The sequence below is a fragment of the Elephas maximus genome, chromosome 18, assembly GCF_024166365.1.
Source record: "Elephas maximus indicus isolate mEleMax1 chromosome 18, mEleMax1 primary haplotype, whole genome shotgun sequence".
Taxonomy (NCBI): domain Eukaryota; kingdom Metazoa; phylum Chordata; class Mammalia; order Proboscidea; family Elephantidae; genus Elephas; species Elephas maximus.
The window spans coordinates 68,246,839-68,271,303 of record NC_064836.1 but is presented as its reverse complement, the minus strand read 5'-3'; the positions used below and the strand labels follow the sequence as shown (position 1 = coordinate 68,271,303).

Here is a 24,465-nt window from a genome sequence, read left to right as displayed (position 1 = left end):
CATTCATAGATATTAGAAGAAACTCCTGACAATAAGCTCATAATCTAGCAGGAAAGAAAGACGCTTACGTTACTAACTAGAGTACAAGTCAGGCTGTGATAAGTGTTATAAAAGAGATGTAATCTTATTATGTGGGAATATAGCAAAGGAAGTGAATAGTGGCTAGAAGCAAGAAAGAAAGATTTCGCAATGGAAGTGTCATTTGGCATGATAAGTAGGTTTTTAATAGACAGAAAACACGTGGAAGGTCAGTAGTCTAAAGGCACCACATGGGTAAAGGCCTAAAAGTTTGAAAGAACAAGGCTTAACCAGAGAATGGATAGTAAAAACAGGTGGCTGAACCTTAAGCATCCATGACATAAGGGGACATAGGTGGAGGGGGGTGTGAGATTGAGAATTTTTCTATGTTTCCCTCCTACTTGTTATTTTTCTTTCCCTGCTATTTCACTGAACCATCACTCTCACTAAAGTCACTACCAAACTCTAAATGTCAACAATAAAGAATATTTCCTAATTATTTTCCTAAGTTGTAGCATTTAGTACTCTTGAAAGTCTCCCACCACTAGCTTTTGTAATAACATTCATTTCTTCTATCTTCTCAGCTGTTTCATCTCAGTTTTTTATGTGGATCATTTCTGTCTTTGCCCTTAATGGTGCTTGTGTTTCCCTCAGTTCTGTATTTGGTCTCCCTTTTTTTATTCTATAGATTTCTGGAGATTATCTCATCTACTTTTGGGTTGTCAAATGTCATCCGTCTGTTAGTGGCTGCATTAAGGAGGGATTCCCAAATTTTTTAGTTGTTTGTTCATATCATTAAAATAATTTGGAGTATATTCATTTTACCTGTTTTATCACTATACTAAAATATTATGTATATTATTATACATAAAAATAGAAAAGTAAAAAGAATGAGATTGTCAAAGAAGTGGTAATAAAAATATTTTTTATTTTTACAAGTTAAAAATAAAAGCATTGTTTTCTCTAACATTATTATTAAAATAATAGTAATGATTGTTATAGTCATTTAAAAATGTAAAGATACATATGTTTTATTATTTTTGGAATCTTAGTTTAGCACTGTGATACAGTAATTCAAGGTCTTGCTTAAAATTATTTCCTAACTTTTCTTAATGTCTTACATTAAGAATGTAGGGGTCCACGATCTCAGAAGAGAAATGCTTTTACTAGGAAACACAGACAGTATCCTATTATACTTAAAGCTACACCTGCCACCAAGTCACGTTGAGTTCCTTGAACCAGGAGACCAGAAGACAAGGAAAGGAATTACAAGTCTTGCAGTGATAATTGACCCTGATCATGAGGAAAAGCTAGAGCTGCTGTTACTCAGTGGGGGTTGGGAAAAATATATTTGGCATTCGAGTGATCCATAGGTATGTCTTGGTATTCCATTGTCCAAGTTTGACAATGAAGCAGTGAGTGTAAGAGCCATGGCTTGAAAAGGGCATGGTGACCAGTGGCTTAGAACCCAGGGATCAGACCTCTTTGTCACCCCACCATATTAGCCACCTAAACTAGCAGAGGTATTGGCTAAAAGGGAGAGAAACTAGGAGGAGGTGAAGAAAATTAATTTTGGGTTTAGAATAGATGAAGCAGTGGAAGCTTCAGGCTGTCCCACTAATTTTCATCACTTAAATTCTCCAAGAAAAGACAGGAACCAGAATCCTGGAGAAGGTGTTCCCAAAACATTATATGACACAACCTGCTTTGAACAATCTAAAAGGTACACTGTAGTGGATCTGTGGTTCACAGTCCAGCTCCCACCTTAATTCCCCAGCTATGAGAGCACTGGTAGCTGACAGTTCTCATTTGAATCCCTGTCCAGGAACTGACCTTGGCTGAAGAGAGTTGCCTCATTCATTCCACACCCTTTCCTTGGGGTAACCTGAGTCCAATAACCATTCCATAGGAAGTATAATTTCCAGATCCCTTGCTTTAATGCATGGAAACTCAGAAAGAAAACCCTAGCTCCTTGCTTTCCCATGGAATTGGCTGAGGTCTTTGTGGCGACTACGTTGAAGTTAAACTCAGGCATCTGCCCAATCTTAATTCCTTCACACCCTCAATAAGTACTGAGCCTAAGAGCATTCCCGAACAAATTTCTTGCATGCAAATCTCCTTCTTAGAATCTGTCTCCTGGGGAGCTCAACTTAGAAAAGGTGTTACAGAAAGAAGAAGATCCCAAGGTTAGAAGGCACAACTAACCTTATCCCTCAAAGATGAACCGTCTATTTAAAAAATAGCAAATTATGTACCAGTAGAGGAGGGTGCTCTAATCTACAAATCCGCTCAATCCTACCTAAATAAAATCATCTATTATTGCTTATCCAGAGAAAACAAGGTAATTAATAATAAACAGAAAATTTACAGGCAACATCCATATCAAACTAATAGAAGAAGAAAACAGAAATTGAAAATCAAAACACTTCAGTTGATAAAAATTCTTCCCAGAAAAACAACTATGTATAGAGAAAAAAGTGTAACACATCATCTCAGCCTAAAATCATTATGTTTAAGTGAGCATTTTCAAATAAGGAAAAAGAGCTTTTATAAAAACTTCCAAAATAAGAGCTGAGATGGAGAAAAGTACATATAAAATGAGAATTGACTAACATTGAAAAATACTGGAGAAAAAGACAAAATCATCTTATAAATTAAGACTAAATTACAAGGTTACCAAGAGAGAAGATATTCTACACTAAAAATAAAGGGCATTAAAGAAAGAAATGAAAACAGTCAAGAAAATGAAAATAAAGGAAAGGGGTAAAAAGAATCTGAGATGACATGATAGGTATGGAAGTTTGCAAAGTTGATATACCTCATATAAAATTGGAGTCCCTAAAAAAGAAAACAATAGAGCAGCAACAATATTTAAAATAATAATCCAAGAAATTTTTCAGAAATAACAGAAGACTGAAATCTACATATTAGAACAGCTGAGACTGGAAAGCCGCTGAATGGTGGCTCGGAGAAGCTAAGCCCCCATCTTCCCTCCATTGAGGCCCCAATGCAAATGTGCAGACCAGATGATGTCGGCATCATCACAGGAGCTGTCCACCAATCTTGAGGGACCTCCTAAACACACCCCGGAAGAAGAGTCCACCCTACTCTGTTTCCTCCCAATATAAAAATCCCTGCCTGTGGATAAGGGAGGCATCTCGGATACATAGGTCCCGGTGTGCTCCTTAGCTTGGCCAACCAAATAAAGTTTCCTTCTTTCACTTTCACCTGACTTGTGTCTCAGTGTCACGCTGAGTGAGACCTGGAGGTCCAGCAACATATATTAGCAAGCCAGCCAGGAGCCTACCACTCAGTGTTTGGGGCATGCCAGTCCCAACCTCACGAAGACCTCGATAGCTGGCAACAGAACCGTTTGTTGGGTCTGGGCCCCTTTTTGGACTCTTGGAGGACAAGCTGCAAACTCAGTGGTGACTCTGAAAAGCAAGGGAAAAAAATCTGCGATAATCAGGTAATGCTATTTTTGGTGGATTTAAATCCTGGCAGGCCCATAAGGTGGTCCATGGTAGATAGGACTAGACCCCTGCCATCTGGTGGACACCCCTCTAGGTTGAAGGGATGTCCTTCTGTATGAGTGCATCTAGAACTGGTGTTCTTTGTCTGTCTGTCTTTGTGTGAGTGTGTAGGAGTAAGAACATGCGTAATACTAAAACCATTCTGGAGTGTTCAACCCTTAGGGTGTATTTTAATGAATTTGGATAAATTTGGCTATGATCCTATGAAAAAAGAAGAAATTAATTTTCTTATGTAATACTGCTTGGCCCCAATATTGTCTAGGCAACCAGGAAAGGTGGTCCGTGAACAGATCACTAAACCGAAACACCATCTGTCTTAGTCATCTAGTGCTGCTGTAATAGAAATACCACAATTAGATGGCTTTAACAGAGAGAAATTTATTCTCTCATAGTCTAGTAGGCTACAAGTCCAAACTCAGGGCTTCAGCTCCAGGAGAAGGCTTTCTCTCTCTCGGTTCTGGAGAAAGGTTCTTGTGATGCATGTGTTTTCCTGTGGTCTGGGAGCATCTCAGCACAGGAACCTCGGGTCCAAAGGACGTGCTCTGCTCCTGGCACTGCTTTCTTGGTGGTATGAGGTCCCCAACTCTCTACTTTCTTCCTTTCCTTTTATCTCTTGAGAAATAAAATGTGGTGCAGACCACACCCCAGGGAAACTCCCTTTACATTGGATCAGGGAGGTGACCTGAGCAAGGGTTACATCCCACCATAATCCTTTTAACCACAGCAGAGATTATGATTTATAACACACAGTAAAAACACAAAATGGAAGACAACCACACATGGCCTAACCAAGTTGACACACATTTTTCAAGGACACAATTCAATCCATTATACCATCCCTTAGCTAGATTTATGTTGAACAAGAAATGGTAAGTGGGATTAAAAGCATTATCTGGAAACCTTCATGTCATTGTATAACGATGAGGAAACTCAGAAGGCTTGTAAAATATGTGTACAAAATGAAAAAGCCCACCCCGCCACTGCCAGTGCTAGTGGTGGGTGACCCTTTTGACCCCATGGGACCACCACAGCCTCCTTCACCTTACCTACGTTCTCCTGCTCCTGTCCCAGCTGCTGCAGCATCCTCCAGCAGTGTGTATGGTTCTCCTTCTGGACCTGAGCTGGACTGGGTAGGGGCAGCTAGGAGAGGGGAAGGTGGGCTGGAGGAAAGGGGCAGGGAGTGCATTCCTGCCCCCCCTTCTCAGCAACTGTCCTTTCCTGGAGCCTGGAGGGGAGGATGGAGAGCCAAACTGGAAAACAGGACCATCCAAATGTCCTGGAGATCTTCCCTTGTTACTACCATATATGGGAGGAGAGACACCCTACCAAGGTACAGATGTGGCCCAGGGTGCCTTAGGGCTGGGACAGAGTCAACAGGGAAGGCCAGCCTCTGGCCAGCATCCCCTCCGCCAAACTCCAGTAGTGGATGGAGGTATGGTTTGGGTTTTTGTTCCCTTTAGTACAGTGGACCTGGTTAACTGGAAGAATTACAACCCGGGATATTGCAAGAAACTGATAAAAATGTATGAACTGTTTACCACCATCTTTAACTCTTTTGATTCAACTTGGGCAGACTGTCAATCCCTCTTAAGCACCCTCTTCTCCCTGGAGGAGAGACGGACGGTCCTAGACAGGGCCCAAGAGGAATCCCAGAGATGACATGACACTCAGCTGACCAGAGATGCAGTTGATTATATCTTCCCCTTTCGAGACCCCTGCTGGGATCATGATCACATGGCAGAGTACTGTATGCTCATCTGTCATCAGGACTGTCTCTTAGTGGCTCTTAAGAAATGGAGTACCTAAGCTCTAAAATTGGAATAAGGCATACGATTATATGAGATTAAACAGCATAAAGATGAGGGTCTTTCAAGTTTCCTTGAAAGAATCTATACAGCCTTTAAGCAACATACAGATCAGGATCCAGAGGACCCAGCTAAACCTTGGATGGTCAATAGTATTTTTATAGGACAATGTGCCCCGGACATTGGGAAAAAACTTCATAAGTTAGATGGGGCAGTAACTATGAATATCAGATACCTGGTTGAGATGGCATTTAAGACCTGTAACAACAGGGAAGACCAAGACAGAAAGCGCCAGGTTGCCCTATTAGCAGCAGCAGTACAGGCTAGGCCCCCCAAAAGGAGAAGACCCATGGACCACCATAGTGGGGCTCGACCCCAGCACCCACTGGGAAGGAACCAGTGTGCATATTGTAAGGAAGAGGGCCACTGGAAAAGAGAGTATCCCAAGAAAAAGAGCAGGCAATGAGTAATTTAAATGCCAATCCTCACTCTGGAAGAAGACTCTCACTAGGGCAGACTGAGGGCATGAACTCCAGCCAAACCTCTGGTTATAATGAATGTGGAGGGAAAACCTACTCAATTTTTAGCTGATACTGGAGCTACACTCTTGGTTATCACCAAGCCAGTAGGACTTCTGTCCAGACAGAATATCCCAGTAGTTGGGGTAGTGGGTAAGGAGGACACCCACCCATTTCTTGAGCTCCTTACCTGCTCCCTACCCTGCAAAGTGAGAGCTCTGACTCTCCTGTATATGCCTGATTATCCTGTCCCATTTTGGGGCTGAGATTTATTAAACAAATTGCAGGCTGAAATACACTTCAGCCAGGGACAGATGCATGTTCAAGTTCCAGTAGAACAGGGGTAGAAAGCATGCTTGCTGTTGTGCTCTGCTCCACAAAATCAGGGATGAGAAACAGTCCATTTTCCTTGCCAAGCCATGGTGGCAAAGATTAACCCATTTATATGACCCACTCAAAGACCAGGAAGGGCACACAGTGCAATCCCAGTAAAGGAAGAGCTACTGCCAGGAATAACCCAGCCTAGGCTAAAACAATACCCAATAAGACAAGAGGCTGGGTTGGTGGTACAACCTTTAATACAGAGATGCTTAGAATTTGGACTGCTAAGGCCCTGCACATTTGCCTTTAGCACTCTCATTCTGCCTGTGAAGAAGAAAGATGGCGCTTATCGATTCATCCACGATCTGCTCGCCATCAACCACGTAACAGCAACAATACGCCCCACTATGGCTAATCCTTATACCTTGCTCTAGACACTGTTAGCTACTTGGAAATTTTTTTTGGTATTAGATTTAAACAGTGCTTTCTTCTGCGTGCTCTTGGATTTCAGCAGCCAAGAGATTTTTGACTTTGAATGGGAAGACCCATACACTAGACAAAAACAACAATATTGCTGGCAGGTTCTTCCTCAGGGTTTTAACAGTCCTACTCTGTTTGGAATCACCCTGGCCTGAGAGCTCCAAAGGCCGACACTGACCAGTGGCGCCCTGTTGCATTAGGTGGATGACTTATTGATTTCCAGCTCTGATGAGTTCAGTGTGCAGAGAACACTGAGACTGTGTTAAACTTTTTGGCAGAGGCCAGGTATAGGGTGTCAAAAGAAAAGGCCTAAATGGTCCAGTTGAAGGTCACTTATTGGGGGTTTATCATCACACCTGAGGGTGGGTGGGAGCTCCACCCAGACAAGAAAGAAGCTATATGTAGACTAGCTCCCCCAGAGAACTGGAAGTAGCACTGAGTGTTCCTGGGGATGGCAGGCTTCTGCAGGATGTGGATCCCTAATTATGGGCTACTTACCAAGTCCCTCTATGTCCTCCTAGTAGGAAAAGAGACAGGCCTGTTTCTTTGGACCAAACAAGAACAGGCAGTATTCAAACAGGTTAAAAAGGCCCTACTAGAGACCCCAGTGTTAGGACTTCCAGACATGCATAAACCTTTTGATATTTTTGTGCATGAACATCAGGGTATAGTTGTTGGGGTCCTCAACCAAAATCTGGGCTCCTGGAGGCAACCAATAGTTTACTTCTCCAAGACTATGGACCTAGTCATCTGTGGATGGCCAGTGTGTCTTAAAGCAATAGCAGCCACTGTACAGATCCTGAAGGCAGCCAAAAAGCTAACCTTGGGCAAAACTATTTGAGTTCATGCCCTCATTTGGTACTCACTATATGGAACAAAGGGGAAGCCATTGGTTATCCCAGAGTCAAATAACTCAATATTAGGCCTCTCTGGCTGATAATCTCAATGCGTTGGCCCAATCTGCTGTCCCTCTAAATCTGGCCACACTTCTCCCTACTCTGTTCCTGGGAGACCTCATCCGCCATGACTGTGTCCAGACGGTGGACCTCATCTCTGCCAGCCACCCAGACCTACAAGGTCAACCTCTACTGAACGCTGACTTACAGATCTTCACAGATGGGAGTAGCTTGTAGAGGGTGGCCAATGCAGGGTGTGCTACCCAATTGTCAGCTGCACTGAGATCCTCAAAGTGAATGCTCTCCCCAACGGAATCTCAGCCCAAAGGCTGAGCTGGTTGCAATGATCCAGGCTTTGCAGTTGGCTACATCTAAGCACGTGACCATTTACACGGACTTGAAGTACATATTTTCAGTTTTACATGCTCTCAGGGCTTTGTGGAAGCGGAGGGAGCTTTTGAATTCAGCCAGTAAAGAAATAAAACATGGCAACAGATTTTACAACTCCTTCAGGTGGTTACTGCCCCCCCGCTCTGGCCGTGGTACACTGCAAAGGACATCAGCAGAGAGATATACAGCAGTGGCCCAGATAACTGAAGGGCCAACTTAGAGGCCAAGTGGGTGGCAAGAAGAATGACCCCAGTGCTAGTTGCTGCCCTCTTTCCAGACCCTAGCTTGCCACAAGCCACCGAAGACCCTGTTTACAGTAAAAAAGACCTTTATGTGGCTGATTGGTGGCAAAAAAAGGGTATGTGCTTCTGCACAAGGGATGGGAGGCTATTCATTCCACAACCCAGGATCTCCAGCATCCTAAAGCACCTACATGAGACCACCCACTATGGGTGGGAAGTGATGTATGATTGGGTAAAGAGACACTTTGTAATCCAGAATTTGCAGGCTATTATCAGAGATGTTACTAGACAATGTGTCATCTGTCAGAAGAACGACTTCAAGACCTTCTCAGCTGCGCCAGAGGGAAGCCAGTACCAAGGATATGTTCCGGGAGAAGACTGGAAGATAGACTTCACTGAGATGCCCCGGACTTCAGGTAATTACAAGTATGTGCTAGTGTTTATAGACACCTTTTCCAATTGGGTCGAAGCATTCTCCTGTAGGACTGAAAAGGCCACAGAAGTTGCCAAAAGACTGCTGGAAGACATCATCCCCAGATCTGGACTTCCCCAAACTATCAGGAGTGACAACGGAACACACTTTACTACTCAGGTCACACAACTTGTAGCCTGACATCTGGGGATTAAGTGATGTCTTCACAGTGCATGGAGACCCCAATCCAGAGGAAAAGTTGAAAAGAATGAACCACGCTATTAAAACCCATTTGGCCAAACTGCCAGGAGACCAAATTTACTTGGGTTAGGGCCCTTCCCTTGGCTCTGTTCAGGGTTAGAGTTGCACCTCAAACCAAACTTAAGGTAAGCCCATTTAAGCTTATGTACACGCATCCCCTCCTCTAACTTTTGGAAGGCTTAAATACTTTGGATCCTGAAAACACTCTAGAGGCTGAAAACATGCATAAGCAAAGCTAGCTAGCTATTAAATAATATGTGTATTTTGTGGTGGGGATGTTTGACTTTCTTCACAAGTACGTGAAGTGGCAGGTTCTTCCACAACCCCAGGTCCCTCTCCACGTTTTGAAGTCTGGTAGCTGGATATATGTCAACACCTGGAATGCTGCAGACCTGGCAGAAAAGTGGAGGGAACATTTTGAGGAGCTGATGTCCAAATCGCTGTGGTGTTGATGAAGAATATTGAATATACTATGGACCACCGAAAGAATGAACAAATCCATCTTGGAGGAAGTACAGCCAGAATGCTCCTTAGAAGCAAGGATGGCGAGACTGCGTCTTACAAACTTTGGACATGTTGTCAGGAGGGGTCTGTACCTGGTGAAGGACATCATGCTTGGTAAAGTACAGGGTCAACAGAAAAGAGGAAGACCCTCAACAAGGTGGGTTGACACAATGGCTGCAACAATGGGCTCAAGCATAAGTAATGTAAGGATGGTGCAGGACTGGGCAGTGTTTCGTTCTGTTGTGCATAGTGTTGCTAAGAGTCGGAACTGACACGACAGCGCCTAACAACAACAACATCATTACCAGTGAAAACCACTTACAGTCCTTGTTGGAAAAATGTCTAATTCCAGTTCTGAGATAGTAAATGCAAAAGGATAGCTTAGACATTTTGTACCAGAGAACAACAAATCTATTAGAGTCCCTGATGTCATATATGAAGAACTTATGAATCAACTTAAAGTTTTCCAGTTAAGTATCTATTGACCAAAGATTTGACAATGTTGGCATCAGAAGGTACAATAATTATAATGGATTTGAACTGATAAAATGTTCATAATGTTAATTAAAAAATTATTGGCAGTCTTCATAGGCTATAACAACTTATTATTCAGAAAACTGGTAATTAAGTTTATAGTCTGCTTTTCCTATATGGATTGTATTCATTTTGTACTATCAAATTTGCCTTCATTGAATAAGTAAAGCTTTGGGTCCATAAACATGAAAGAAAGGAAGGAAGGAAAGAAAGGAAAGAAGGAAGTGAATGAGGGAGGAAGCCAACAAAAGAGACAGGAAATAAAAATGAATGAAAACCAAAAACATACAAAGACATTCATTATGAGATTTCGTAAAGCCAGGGATAATGAGAAACTCCTATATGCTTTCAGGGAGACAACAAAAGAATGAAAATCGTAATGATGTGCAATTTCTCAAAAGCATACTAGGATGTAAAGGAACAATGCTTTCAAAGTTCAGAAGGAAAATTACTTCAAATTTAAAATTCTTTATAAACCAAACTATTAATCATGTGTGAGGAAAGAACAAATACCACTTATAACACATCTAGACTTCAAATCTTGACTGTCAAAGAGGATGGCAATATTTCTTAGCAAAATGAGAGAATGAACAATGAAGAGGAAGACAGAGATCTTGGAAACAGAGTGTCTAACACAGGAAATCAGAAAAGAGAAGTCTCAGCAGCGCAGCCATGCTCTGGACCTAGAGAACAACCTCTCTAGACTGGAGAGGGAGGACTGAAAGCACCAGGGCAGAAGTCTCCAAGATAATGAAAGAACAAAAGATTAACATAATTGAGTTTTTGAAGAATACATTAAATAAGCTCATGTGTGAGTTTCACTGAGCAAATGGGGAAATAAATGTTTTATTATTAAAAAAATTCACAAAATCATACAGAAAAGGAAATATAAGCATGATACACAAGTTGTCTTAGCAGTGGAAAGTGTTTGCAAGTCTCTAATAAAAATTGATGCTCAAGTTACTGAAAAATGTGATATATCATCAAGGAAGCGGGAAATGGGAGGTTTTAAACAAACGAATTTTTTATTACTGTAATAGGAAGGAACAGTACCATGGTGGTGGCTGAGCCCTCAGCTGCTAACCAAAAGTTTACGTGGTTGGAAACCAACAGCTGCTCTGAGGGAGAAAGATGTGGCAGTCTGCTTCTGTAAAGATTACAGCCTTGAAACCCTGTGGGGCAGTTCCACTCTGTCTTATAGGGTGGCTTTGAGTCAGAATTGACTCGATGGCAAAGAGTTATAATAGGAAGTTAGTGCGTCTACTATTGACAATAAAAAATATGATGTTAAATTTACGGAGATGTAGCCACAAAATTAGAAAGTGGTTGCAACTGGGATGCATAGATTATGGTGGGTAGGACACTACAGTTTTTGAAATATGTTTTTAGTACTACTTTAAAAATTGGTTTGTCATAAGAAATTTAAAAGGAATGTAAAGAGCGAAGCAGGCAGACCAATTTGAAGCTATTAATATTGTTCAGGTGAGAGATGATAGCAGCATGGAATTGTGTGCAGGAAATTGAAGTGGAGAGATATGGGTACATTTAAGATATATATTAAGATATATAGATATTCCCCGACTTATGACAGGATTCCATTCCCATGACTCTGTCATAAATTGGTTCTAAGTCAAACACTTTGGTTTTCTTTTTTTAGTTTTCATTACTATTGCCTTTTATTATCAGTATCTTTATAAGTCTGAACTTTGTCTTTAGGGGTTACCATGAGAATGATAACATCAGTAAATTATACGTTGCAACATTTTATGTAGTACCTATTACTAACAGAATATAAGGATAGAAATTGGGCTTGTCATATTTTATGTTGTGCAGATTAGCTAGGCTAGAAATAAACTTCATATGCACATGTACATGAGTGTGAGTGTACCTGTGCAAAAAGAAGATATGTGAAATTGGTAAGGGAAGAGCTAGTTAACAAATTCTTCTGGAGCTACTACTCATTATCTATTACAAACCAAATTTTAATTCTTATTTCAAAACATTTAAAAATGAATTCCAGTTGAATTAAAAAGATATGCATAACCATTCATGCTATATAAAAAAGAAAATACAAGTTATGTTTACAAAATAATCTCTGAAGAAGAGGTTTATAAATCTTAGCGTAAATGGAAAAGATAAATAGCTAACCCATTGACACAAGACCATTTATTAAACAATCCTTTCTTTTTCATTGGTTTATAGTGCACTTCTTATTTTATGCAGGATTCTACTTTTAATAATATGATCTGTTCCAGTCATCTATCAATTGATTCTTGATCTAAAAGTTAACAGTTTTAATTATAGGAGTTGCATCATATATTTTGATATTAAATACACAAAGGCTATTTGTTTTATGGGTTAAATTTTTTTCTAGAAAATCTAGAATTCTAGAAAATTTTAGCATGATTTTTTCTGGTTCCCAAAGAAGTCCTCCTTTGATATTTATTCAAACTAGACTAATCTGTGAAATATTTTGGAAGAAGGGGGGGGGGAAGGTACATCCTTACCTCATGCCATATATTAAATAAGTGTCAGGATGTATCAAGAGTCAAGGGTAAGTGTTTAAATTATCAAAGAGAAGAGAAAATCAGAGAGAAAGAGGAGGAGAAGATGAGGAAGAAAAAGGAAAAAAGAAATCCTGATTAATATTAGACCTCAGATTAAGGAAAGAAATTCCAAACAAATAAGCATAAAATAAACCATATAAGAAAAAAATCAATAAATATGATTATTTAAAAAAAAAAAAAAACCCAAACACATTGCCGTCAAGTTGATTCCAACTCCTAGGGACCTTATAGGACAGAGTAGAACTGTCCCATAGGGTTTCCAAGGAGCACCTGGTGGATTTGAACTGCTAACCTTTTTGTTAGCAGCTGTAGCACTTAATCACTATACCACCAGGGTTTCCAATATGATTATATCACATTAAAATATTTATCAGTTATAAATATCACAAACAAATATTAAAAGACTATCAACACACTGAGAAACTACTTGCCATGAATAGTCATAGCATTTTAATATCTTCTCTATCAACCGTGGTACAAATAAGTGATTTAAGAAAACAGTAAGATCAAGGGAAAGAAACAGATAATTCTTAGAAGAAATAAAAATGACAAAAAACACATAAAATATTGGATTAAAGTATGGCAGAATGTTTTGAAATTCTAGTCATACACATTTTAAGAAACACAGCTTAATGATTTAGAGATGACTATTTTGTAGAAAACATTTTTCTTTTTCTATTGAAGTGTTTTAATAAATTAATATCAGTTTGCCATAAAGGATGAAGTTTATTTAGGAATATTATAATTTTTCATGATTTTTTTCCGAGCATTTGTCACCTCCTTATTTCTCAGACTGCAAATACAAAGGTTTAATAAAGGAATTATTATTGCATAAAAAGTTGCCAATGCTATATCTTTATTCCCTTCTAATGGTCAAGTATACATGAGAAGACAAAAGTAGAATATTGATACAGAGAGAAAGTGGGATGTACAGGTAGAAAAGGCTTTACTTCTTCCATCTTTGGATTTCATTTTGAAAATTGAAACAGGATGCAGAGATTAGAGATCAAGACAGTGGCAATGGTGAAGATTTGAATAGGCATTGAAAAAAATCCCTACCATTAGTTCATTAATAAAAGGATCGTTACAGAATAGTCTGTATAATGGCAAAGTATCACAAAATAGTGATGAATTTGATTAGACCTGCAGAAATTTAACCTTGATAGAAGCAAAATATGAATCATGGAATGCAGGTAACTAGTTATGAAGGTTCCTAGGATCATATGAATGCAGAGTTTCTTCAACATCATGGTGTGGTACTGCAGTGGACTACATATGGCCACGTAGCGGTTATAGGCCATTGCTGCCATGAGAAAGCAGTGTGCAGTTTCAGCAAGGCAGAGAAAATAAAATTGTGCCATGCACTCAATGAGGGAAATCATTCTGTCCCCAGAAGTTCTCTAATGTCTTCAGTGTGATGGCACAGGAACAACAGGAATCCATCAGAGCCACATTGTCCAGAAAGATGTACTTTGGTGGATGGAGATGGTGCTCCATGAAAATCAGCACCACCAGATCAAGACTCCCCGACACAGCGATCAGATAGATAGCAAGAATGCCACAAACAGAAAGGTATTCATATCTGGGTGATCAGAAATCCTATAGGATAAACTCAGTTGTCAAGGAATGACTGTCCTTGGTCATCTCTACTTTCTCTGTTAAGACAAAAATTATGGAGAAAGAAGATTCTAATTTAGAGTGTGTGTAATTGTCCCTTCAAATTTCTCCTGGACAACAGGGAGTAGAGCCATTCCCTGAAGCTTCCCCTCCTTTCTCTGAAATACAGGCACACGTACTTCTAGGGGGCATTTTTTCCCAAAGTGTCTTCTTGTATGACCTCAAACACTGAAGTTCCAGATTCCCAAGTATATTTTGATAATTCCAGGAAACTGCTTGCAGTGAAAGGTTTGTGTTTATAATTTATAGAAAGAGAGTGAACAAATACAGGGTACCCTAGATTTTGTGTTCTCAAATATTTCAATGTCAGTTAATATTTCAATGTCAGTTTTTGTATTGACAATCCTTAAAGTGTACTTAAAACCCATTTTCCTGTATATATATATATTTCACTAAGCAAACATTGTTTTATACAGTATATTTTTTATCCATTAATTTATGCACTTTATTTTTATATACTATCCCAGAGAAGTGAATATTTAAAAATAACATACAATATTTACTATATTACAAATCAAAGCTGAGAAATTAAAAAATATATATATTCATTCATTCAAAAAAAAATAAACCTCTTACATGTTGACTATACTAAAAGCATATTAAAACTTGATAGTAGATACATGAAGACTAATTTTATTTATTATTGACATTTTCCACAGTAAAAATTTAAATAAACAATACAACAAGGAGAAAAGGTCAAAATAGTTAAGCAAGTACCCTAGGACTAGATGTAAAGAACTGTTATTTGTCCATTTGTCCTAATTAATTGTGCTGTTATTCTTATCATACACCTGGGTTGGCTTCTAGTCAATCTGTCATTTTGCATTATATATTTATTGATTGTTGAACTTACATGAAGTTGTTTAAATTATTGTAGATTTATCATCCATTTTAAAATAGATACTTTATATCAATCACTTTCAATATTCTCTTGACTCAGCTTTGGGACAAATTTTAGAACTCTAAATTCTTAGAGTGTTTATTGTAATATTTGATGAAATTATATTAAATTCTCACCTAATTTTAAAAAATTTTCTAAATACGTTTAGAGACCTATGTTAGATCATTCACTAAAAATATATCGCTAATTCAAGAATTAAATGTAAAAAAATTGAAGTATCTAAAAATATCAATGATCAAAAGATTTCAGATTGGGGAATTTTAAGCAGGAAAAAAAGGAAGTTATAAAGTAATAAATCAATAAATTTGATGTCCTTAAAATGAAAGTATCTGTACATCACAAAACATCATAAGCAAATCTGGAAGGCATGAAAATCATTGACCAAAGGAGGGGGGGAAGTATTACAGCTACACATGAAAGCCCAATAGCCTTTTATGTAAAATGTATACATAAATAACAAAAAAAATGACAATGCTATATGAAAGAGTAGGCAAAGGACAAGAGCAGGTGATTTTCAGAAAAAAAGGTAAATGGTAAATAAATGTATGAAAAATATTTAAATTCAGGGAAAAACACATAGACATGTGGTAACTTTGGTGAAGGGTAAGACAGTACAAAATTCCGGGGAAGTCAGCACAACTTGACCAAGGCAAGGTCATGGAAGCTTCATAGACACATCTAAACTTCCTGAGGGACTGAAATACAGGACTGAGGGCTGGAGACCATGGTTTTGGGGGACATCTAGCTCAACTGGCAGAACAGTTTATAAAGAAAATGTTCTACATCTTCCTTTGCTGAGAAGTGTCTGCCGTCTTAAGAGATTTTGAGTGGCTGTCTGAGATACTCCACTGTCCCACTCCATCTGGAGCAAGAGAGAATGAAGAAAACCAAAGACACAAAAGAAAGATTAGTCCAAAGGACTAATGAACCACAACTACCACAGCCTCCACCAGACTGAGTCCAGCACAACTAGATGGTGCCCAACTACCACCACTGACTGCTCTGACAGGTTTCACAATAGAGGGTCCCAGACAGAGCTGGAGAAAAAAGTAGAACAAAATTCTAACTCACAACAAAAAACCAGACTTACTGGTTTGTCAGGAAACCCCGAGAGTATGGCCCCTGGACATGCTTTTAACTCAGTACTGAAGTTGTTTCTGAGTTTCACCTTTCAACCAAATATTAGACAGTCCTATAAAACAAAATGAGACTAAATGGGCACATCAGCTCAGAGACAAGAATGAGAAGGCAGGAGGGGACAGGAAAGCTGGTAATGGGGAACCAAAGGTCAAGAGTGGGAGAATGTTAACATGTTGTGGGATTGGCAGTCAATGTCACAAAACAATATGTGTATTAATTGTTCAATAAGAAATTAATTCGCTCTGTAAACCTTCACCTAAAGTACAATTTAAAAAAAGAAAAATATTAAATTCACCAGTAACAAAAAATATTAAAAAATCACATCATGTAAGTCAGGAAATGTTTATTGAGTGCCCTTATATGTCTGGCACTGTAAGAAGTCCTGGTAATATAAAATCAGATATGACATGGTTGATACTCACAAGAAGGTAATAGGCTTTGATTTTATTATCTAACAGTTATGATTTACTATTTATTCTTCTTTAAACTGTTTTTTATGTCCATGCACCTCTTTCCTTTGTTAGAGTTGTTGTAGAGAACAAAATCACTCAGTCTTTGAAACTCAAGAGGATTTATTCAGTAAAAAAAAAAAAAAAAAAAGAAGATACATTCAAATGCAGAGAGACACCAATCCACATAAATGAAAAACTGAAGTTTTTTAGGAAGAGAGCTTCTGACAGGAACAGATACAGTCCAAGGAACAAAGAATTATAATACAATCATTTGATTGGTTAGTTTTTGGTTTAGGCCACAAGAAGGGTGGGTTAGGAGTTGGGGAATAGGCTTCTATTGAATAATTGTGTACAGATGCTTACAGTGGTTGATTTCAAGGTCTAATTACAGAGGTTGTCAATTATAGTCACATATCCTTCAGGAGGGATCATAAAAACATCAGTGGTTGATGTTAAGCAACTCTAACCAGATGTTTCAGGGAGTTGTGATAACCATTCAGTACAAATACCTTATTTCCCAGAAATAGCTAGTTAAAACCAAACCCTTTTAAATTGTCTGGGAAACTTTGAGTAAGAATCGACTTGACAGCAACAAGTTTCTGTTTTTGGAAACTATAGATAACGCTAGCTCCATGTCCTTTACAAAACAATTTTAAATACATTCTTTTCATAAACAAATATTTCTTGGCCCACTTTACACAAAAAAGACACCTGTGGCAATATTCCCTTCCTAAGAGTGCACTTCTTTTATATCCTGGCTTGAACCCAGAGAGAAACACTCCTTCAGTTCCCATGGCTAATAGCAATTAAGGAGCCAGATAGCAGGTCCCTGTGAGAGCAGCTAGGCAAAAAAAGAATCCTAGGAAGTCATATTGAAAAAAAAAAAAAGGACCAGTTTAATGGTTTAATTCATCAAAAAACTGAGTTTAAAACAGTCATTTAGTTTTTGCCAAAAAAGGCTTCATGAGCTTCTTTTTTATTTATTGAATTTTCTCCTGTTTCCGCTCTTACCACCTAATACTTGAGTTATTGCAGTTAGTTGCATTCCTTTTAGCCTCTCTTTCCAGTCAAATGCCAAATCAGTTTTCTAAATCATATTAATGGTTGGCTCTCTGTAACCATGGATTCTGCATTTGCAAATTCAACTGAAGACAAATAAAAAATATTCAAAATTAAGAAAGTTCCAAAAAGCAAAACTTGAATTTGCCACGTGTTGAGCACTATGTTGAATTCCAGTGAATGAAATGATATGTAGGCCTACCCTGCTGTAGCCTTCTACCATTTCACAGATCCATTGTCTCTCCCCAGCACTTGTTTGAGCATTGTTCGCCTCAGGTCTCATTTGTTGACTACATATGCTTTGTGAACCCTTGGTTTCTGTGAAAAAAATGACTCCTGAAATGCAATTTAGTGGTCAAAGCAATCCCTCAAAGGCTAAGAGGAAGTGTAAAGTGCTAGCTATTGATAAAAAAATAAAAATCTTAGGTCTTTTGTTTTCTCTTATTTTTAAAATTTTTTTTTTGTTGTTTTGTCATCAATTCAGCAGTCTCTACATGCACAATTATCTGACATTGATTACATTCTTTGAGTTGTGCAAGCATACTCACTCTCCTTTTCTGAGTTGTTTCTCCCTCATTAACATAAACTCACTGCCCCCTAACTTTCCTACCTAATCTTTCACATTCCTATTGTTAATTTGATACCATATAGATAGTTTTTAAAAGAGCATAAGGCTCAAGGCAGACATTTTTTACTAGTTAGATTATTGTTTGTTTTAAGAAGACTGTAGAGAATACTTTTGGTTTAGAGTTTTAAAACACAGCAGAATTCTTAAATCATTCACAAATAAAGAAAAACTAGGTTGGTGATATTCACAATGTAAGCAAGAGAGCTACAGGACAGATATTAATCAAATGTATAGGTTCTTAAAGAGAAAAATAGAAGATCTTACCCAGCAAAGAGCCCTGAGAAAAACTTGTTTGGCTTAACATTATCCAGTAACCACCTATTCTTAAATCTTCCTATACAAATTATTTTTTTCCCCTCTGCTCTCTCTCTTTTTTTTTTTTAATTGTGCTTTAGGTGAAAGTTTACAGTGCAAGTTAATTTCTCATTAAAGAATTAATACATATATTTGTTGTTTGTTACCAACCCCACGATGTGTCAAGATTCTTCTCTTCTCGATGTCAGGTTCCCCATTTCCATTCCTTCAGCTTTCCTGTCCCTTCCTGCCTTCTTGATTTGCGTTTGGGCTGGTGTGCCCATTTAGTCTCATATACATGGTTGAACTATGTGTGTAATTGTTTGTTTCATAGGCCTAATTTTTGGCTAAAGGGTGAACTTCAGGAGTGACTTCTGTAATGAGTTTAAAACGTGTCCAGAAAAATCTTAGATCTTTTCAAAAGTGGCATGCTGCTTGCTGCAGTGGGCCATAAGGTTGTTAAGAAAGAATCAAGTGTTCACACAATAAATCAGAAAGAAGCTGAAATTTGTGCAAGAGTTACTGAAAGTGCTGTCCCTACAATGGCAAAAATAGTCTCCCTGGCTTGTGATAAAGTGCTTTCAAAGACTGAAAAAGCATTATTAAGTTTAAGCATTAACAGCTATTAAATATCATTTACATTGTGTTAGGTGTGATAAGTAACCTGGAGATGATTTAAAGAATTCAGAAGGATGTGTGTAGGTTATATGCAAATACTACACCATTTTATATAAGGGATTTCAATATCCCAGGATTTTGGTATCCCCGGGGGTTCTGGAACCAGCCCCCTGCATATACCAAGGGATAACTCCACTTTGCTACCGGGAAGACATCAGTGTTTGATGCCTCTAAGAAAAATTCAGATTCCCTATTGTGACATTTAAAGTTCTGAGTAAATGGATCCATTTCCATCCTTATTTTCCACACTCACCAATAGCTTTCATCAATACCTCTGCCAGCTTTCAACACCCATTCTTCACCTCCCTCCTTTCCTACTGCCATTGTCACACTCATTCCCCTAAACATTGACTCTGCTTGTGCTTTTATTCCTGTTTTTACTTTGTATCAATTTTTTCCCGTCTTTATACATCTGTTATTTCTAATGCTACTTAATGACTAAATACCCCGGGCTACATTGATCTCCATATTCTTCATTCCAAAGCACATGCTATTTACAGAACAGAACCTAAAATTCCTTGAGTATAATCTACATTGCTTCCCCCCACCACACACCCTTGTGCATATGTCCAACTTCCTCATTAGATTTTAAGCATGTGGGGATTAACTATGACAAGTTTCTGTGAAAGGAGCTGTAAAACAGTATGGGGAAGAAGTATCATTGATTCAAATCCTAACTCCATTCGGATGCCTACAAGAAGTTGGGCAAACTACTTCATATTTCAACGTATAAGTTGTTTATACTGGAAAAGCATGACAAATAATTCCTAAGTCATAGGAAGGTAATAAATCTGAAAGGTATAGTTTTGTGTCTAGCAGATGGTGGGTTCTCATTGCACATTTAAGTGATCAATAATTTTTGTTGTTGCTTTTTAGAATTTTCACTATTTTCTGCCTCTTTTTTGCTGAGCAGCATCTCCAGCTTTCTGTTAAAGCTCATAATATACCAATAACTCACATGAGAATTGTTGCAAGTTACTGATATTCCTAATAACAAGCAAGACAAGTAATGCTATCTTGGGGGAAAACCATTGAATCGATTGATATATTCAGGAATTGTACTGTCATGCCTCATGGACAACTATCAAACTATGTGAAACATTCAAACCCACAGGGCTTTCAATATAAATAGCAATATTTTCAACTAAAGATTGATTAACTACCAATATACAAACACTTTCAGAGAGCGTCACAGGAAAAATGACTCGCACTAAATATAAAGATGTTTTTGATCTGAGAATACATTTTCTGAATAAATTTATATTCAAACTTAAATTCTGCAACAGCTCAAAGAAAGTTGAGAAGTGGATTCGTCTGCACAGTTTACTTCTGATAGATGGTGTGGCTTAAGTCATTAATATATGAGAACGCCAAATGCTTGTAGTTTGTATGACTATGCTTAGAGTTTCCATAGTTTGCCAACAATACTAAATGGAGGCTACCTTTATATACCAACTTTTGTTCCCAGGATTTTCTGGATATGATGAAAATTGTAGGTAATTCCACTCTGACACAATTTGTGACTTAGGACCTTAATTCACTCCTAAAAGATCCTAGTAGTTTAGATTTTGAAATTGATTTTAGCAGAATTCCTCCTTCCTGAATGTATCTAACCATTTATACATTATTTGACTTAAAAACCAGCATGATTTAGTGATTTAATATTTGATATACAAAGTGGTCATTTTCCATTTTCCCAGTACCCTTGACTTTGAAAAAAGTTTACCTAATAAAAATCAATTTGCCACAGGAGATATTTATTTCAGAATGATATGAGGTTTTCTTTTCTTCAAAATTCTTTTCATAACATTTTTTACATCCTTGTTTCTTAGGCTATAGATAAAAGGGTTTAATAAGGGAATCACTAGAGTATAAAAAATAGCAACTGTCATGTCTTTAGCCCCTTCCTTAACTGAACTTGGTCGAATGTACATGAAGAGAAGAGAACCATACAATATTGAGACAGAGAGAAAGTGAGATGCACAAGTAGATAAAGCTTTGCCTCTTCCCTCTTTGGATTTCATTTTGAAAATTGTGAAAAGGATGCCAAGGTAAGACGTTAGGACTACGGAAATAGTAAAGATCTGAACTGACCCTGAAAAGATAAGGATCATCAATATATTGATATAAGGGTCGACACAGGAAAGTCTGTATAAGGGAAGAACGTCACAAAAAAAGTGATTGATTTGATGAGATCCACAAAATGTTAACCTTAACAGAAGTACTACGTGAATCATGGAATGGAGGTTCCCAGCTGTGTGGACCCCTATGGTCATATGAATGCAGAGTTGTTTTGACATCATGGTGTGGTACTGCAGTGGACGACATATTGCCACATAGCGATCATAGGCCATTGCTGCCAGGAGGAAGCCGTTTGCAGTTTCAGCAAAGCAGAAAAAATAAAATTGTGCCATGCATTCATAGAGGGAAATCATTCTGTCCTCAGAAAAGAAGTTCTCTAACATCTTGGGGGTAATGGCACAGGAACAGCAGGAATCCATCAGAGCCAGGTTGCCCAGAAAAATGTACATGGGTGTGTGGAGACGGCGCTCCATGAAAATCAATGCCAGCAAACCAAGATTCCCCACCATGGTGATCACATAAATAGTAAAGAATACCACAAACAGAAGAGTCTTCAGACCTGGGTGATCCGTAAATCCTATGAGCATGAACTCAGTTGTCAAGGAGTAATTTTCCTTGGTCATGTCTACTTTCTCTGTTGAGATAGAAATCACAGAGAGATACAATTCTAATTTAGAGTGTTTCTAGTTCCCTTTGAATTTCTCTTGGACAACAGGGAGTAGATCCACTCTTTCAAGCTTCCCCTGCTGTCTCTGAAGTACAGGCACACATACTTATAGGGAATGTTAGTTCCCCTAAAGTGTCATCTTATATGACCTTGAGTGCTGAGGCTCAGTATTCACAAGAATATTTTGATAATTCCAAGGGAATGCTTGCAGTGAAAAGGTTCTGTGTATGAATTTGTACAAAGATAGGGGATAAACACAGGGTACCCTCAATTTATTAATATCAAATAATTTTCAATGGTAGTAATGTATTGATGATCCTTAAACTGGACTTAAAATCAATTTTCCTGTACATATTTTTTTTTCCATTGAGCTAACTTTTTTTTTAAATCCTATCCTAGTGGCAGCTGCTAACCCAAAGATTGGCAGTTCGAATCCACCAGCTGCTCCTTGGAAACCCTATGGGGCACTTCTACTCTGTCCTATAGGGTCACTATGAGTCAGAATGGACTAGATGGCAATGGGTTTGTTTTTTTTGTTTTTTTGTTTTGTTGTTGTTACCCTAGTGGAGTACAAATTTAAAAGTTACAAAGTATGGATGTTTAAATTTATAATTTAGAAAGTGCACAAAGGTCACTAATTATTAAGGAGAGAGCTATTTAAAGAAAACTACACCAGAAAGCTAGAGAAATAAAAATGTGTTGATTTCCTTAATAAGTTAATTGAAGTATATCATCTTTATGTTTCTATTAACCCATTCTGCTATGATGGAACAAATTTTCTGAGACTAGTTATAAATAAAATATCAATATTTTCCTTCTTTATCTGAGTACTTTCTATTTCTAGACTTAAGGGTCTCCTGTTGTTCTTATGCTATTTGCAGATCATACTGTAATAATTTGGGCCATATTACGAGAATTGATAAACATCTAGTATGTATCCTCTACAGTTTGTTCTGTAAAGACTTCTACCATTTATCAGATAGAATCTACCCATTGTTTCATTAAGTATTTAAGGCCACATTCTCCCCATCATTTCCACATCTACATTGTTGAAGCTCAGTGGCCATTACTTCATGACACTGTCAAATACAACACTGCTGCCAAGAAGACTTTAATATTTCGAATTCATCAGAACGACATTTAAGGTTCTCTGAAACTTGATCCACATCCGTCTTTATTTCCCAGATACACCAGTAACACTTCAAGGTTTCTCACTCTGTCCATTCATTGTTCAGCTCCCTCAATCCCATCCTCAGTGCCACACCTGCTCATTTCCGTAAACACTGACCCTACCCATGCTATAATTTCTTACAAATCATTATTCCATTTATAGATATTTGGCACTTTGACCAAATATCTATATGCTTTCCATACTTTTTTAAGGCATAGCTTACATATAAAGATATGTAATAAATTTTAACTAAATAACCCACTGATCTCCATTTCTGAGTCCTTAAGCATATATTATATACCCAACATAATGTAGGTTTTCTCATGTTTAATCTACATTGCTTTTATTACATGTGTATCCACACCTTGTTTATAAGATTGTAAGCATTTTGAGATTAACCCTGACTTATACTTCTGTGAAGTGAGCTGTAAAATGCTCTGGTAAAAAGACAAAATTGATTCAAATCTCAGCTCCACCCTGATCACCTGGGACAAGTGAACTTCTTTTCAGTATCCTACCAGTGATGCTACGTGACTGCTGTGGCTTCTGCAAATTAAGATGTTTAACCTTGAAGAAAAGCCTACAAAGGAAATTATTCAAACTCTTTATTTGAAAAAATTTGGGTATCTTTCTATTACTTGAATTGATTTTTCAAAAGTTGTAAAAATATATGTAACACGACATTCGCCAATTCATGATTTTTCAAGTGTACAATTTAGTGACACTAACTACATCAATCACGTTGTACAATCTTATCTACTATATTTCTGTTTCCTTGGAAAATTATAAAATTTTCTGAATTATATCACAATAGCTTATATAAAGTAAGCTTGCCTTTATACTTTAGTTTTCTAAAACATTTTAAACAGTCTTAGGATTTCTGAGAACAAATTTTGTTTTGCTTTACAAGGCTATCCCATTATCTAGTGTTAGCAGAAGAATATTTCAACCAAAGACGCTAATCATGTAAATTCTATGGTCAAAATGGATTTGTTTTTTTATAATGTTGAAATTAATTTTTCTATAAACATCAAAAGAAAGACAATGCCTAAGCATTTTTTTAAATTTGTTTATTTAAAAATATTAGATATAAACCATCCAATTATTCAGCTAAATTAGAAATAACTTTAAATTCACATAGCTGCAGCAATGGGTGCAAACATAGCAACGATTGTGAGGATGACACAGGAACAGGCAGTGTTTTGTTCTGTTCTACATAGGGTTGCTATGACTCA

The 24,465-nt window shown here is 37.8% G+C and overlaps 1 protein-coding gene and 1 pseudogene across 1 annotated transcript; both read right to left on the bottom strand.

Moving 5' to 3' along the window:
• Positions 1-13,183: 13,183 nt before the first annotated feature.
• LOC126061418 (olfactory receptor Olfr180-like) lies at positions 13,184-14,125 on the bottom strand (annotated as a pseudogene).
• A 6,942-nt stretch (positions 14,126-21,067) lies between these two features.
• Positions 21,068-22,015, bottom strand: LOC126061648 (olfactory receptor 5K3-like). The gene has a single exon (XM_049858308.1). The coding sequence runs from the start codon at positions 22,013-22,015 to the stop codon at positions 21,068-21,070; it is 948 nt and encodes a 315-aa protein (XP_049714265.1).
• Positions 22,016-24,465: the final 2,450 nt, after the last annotated feature.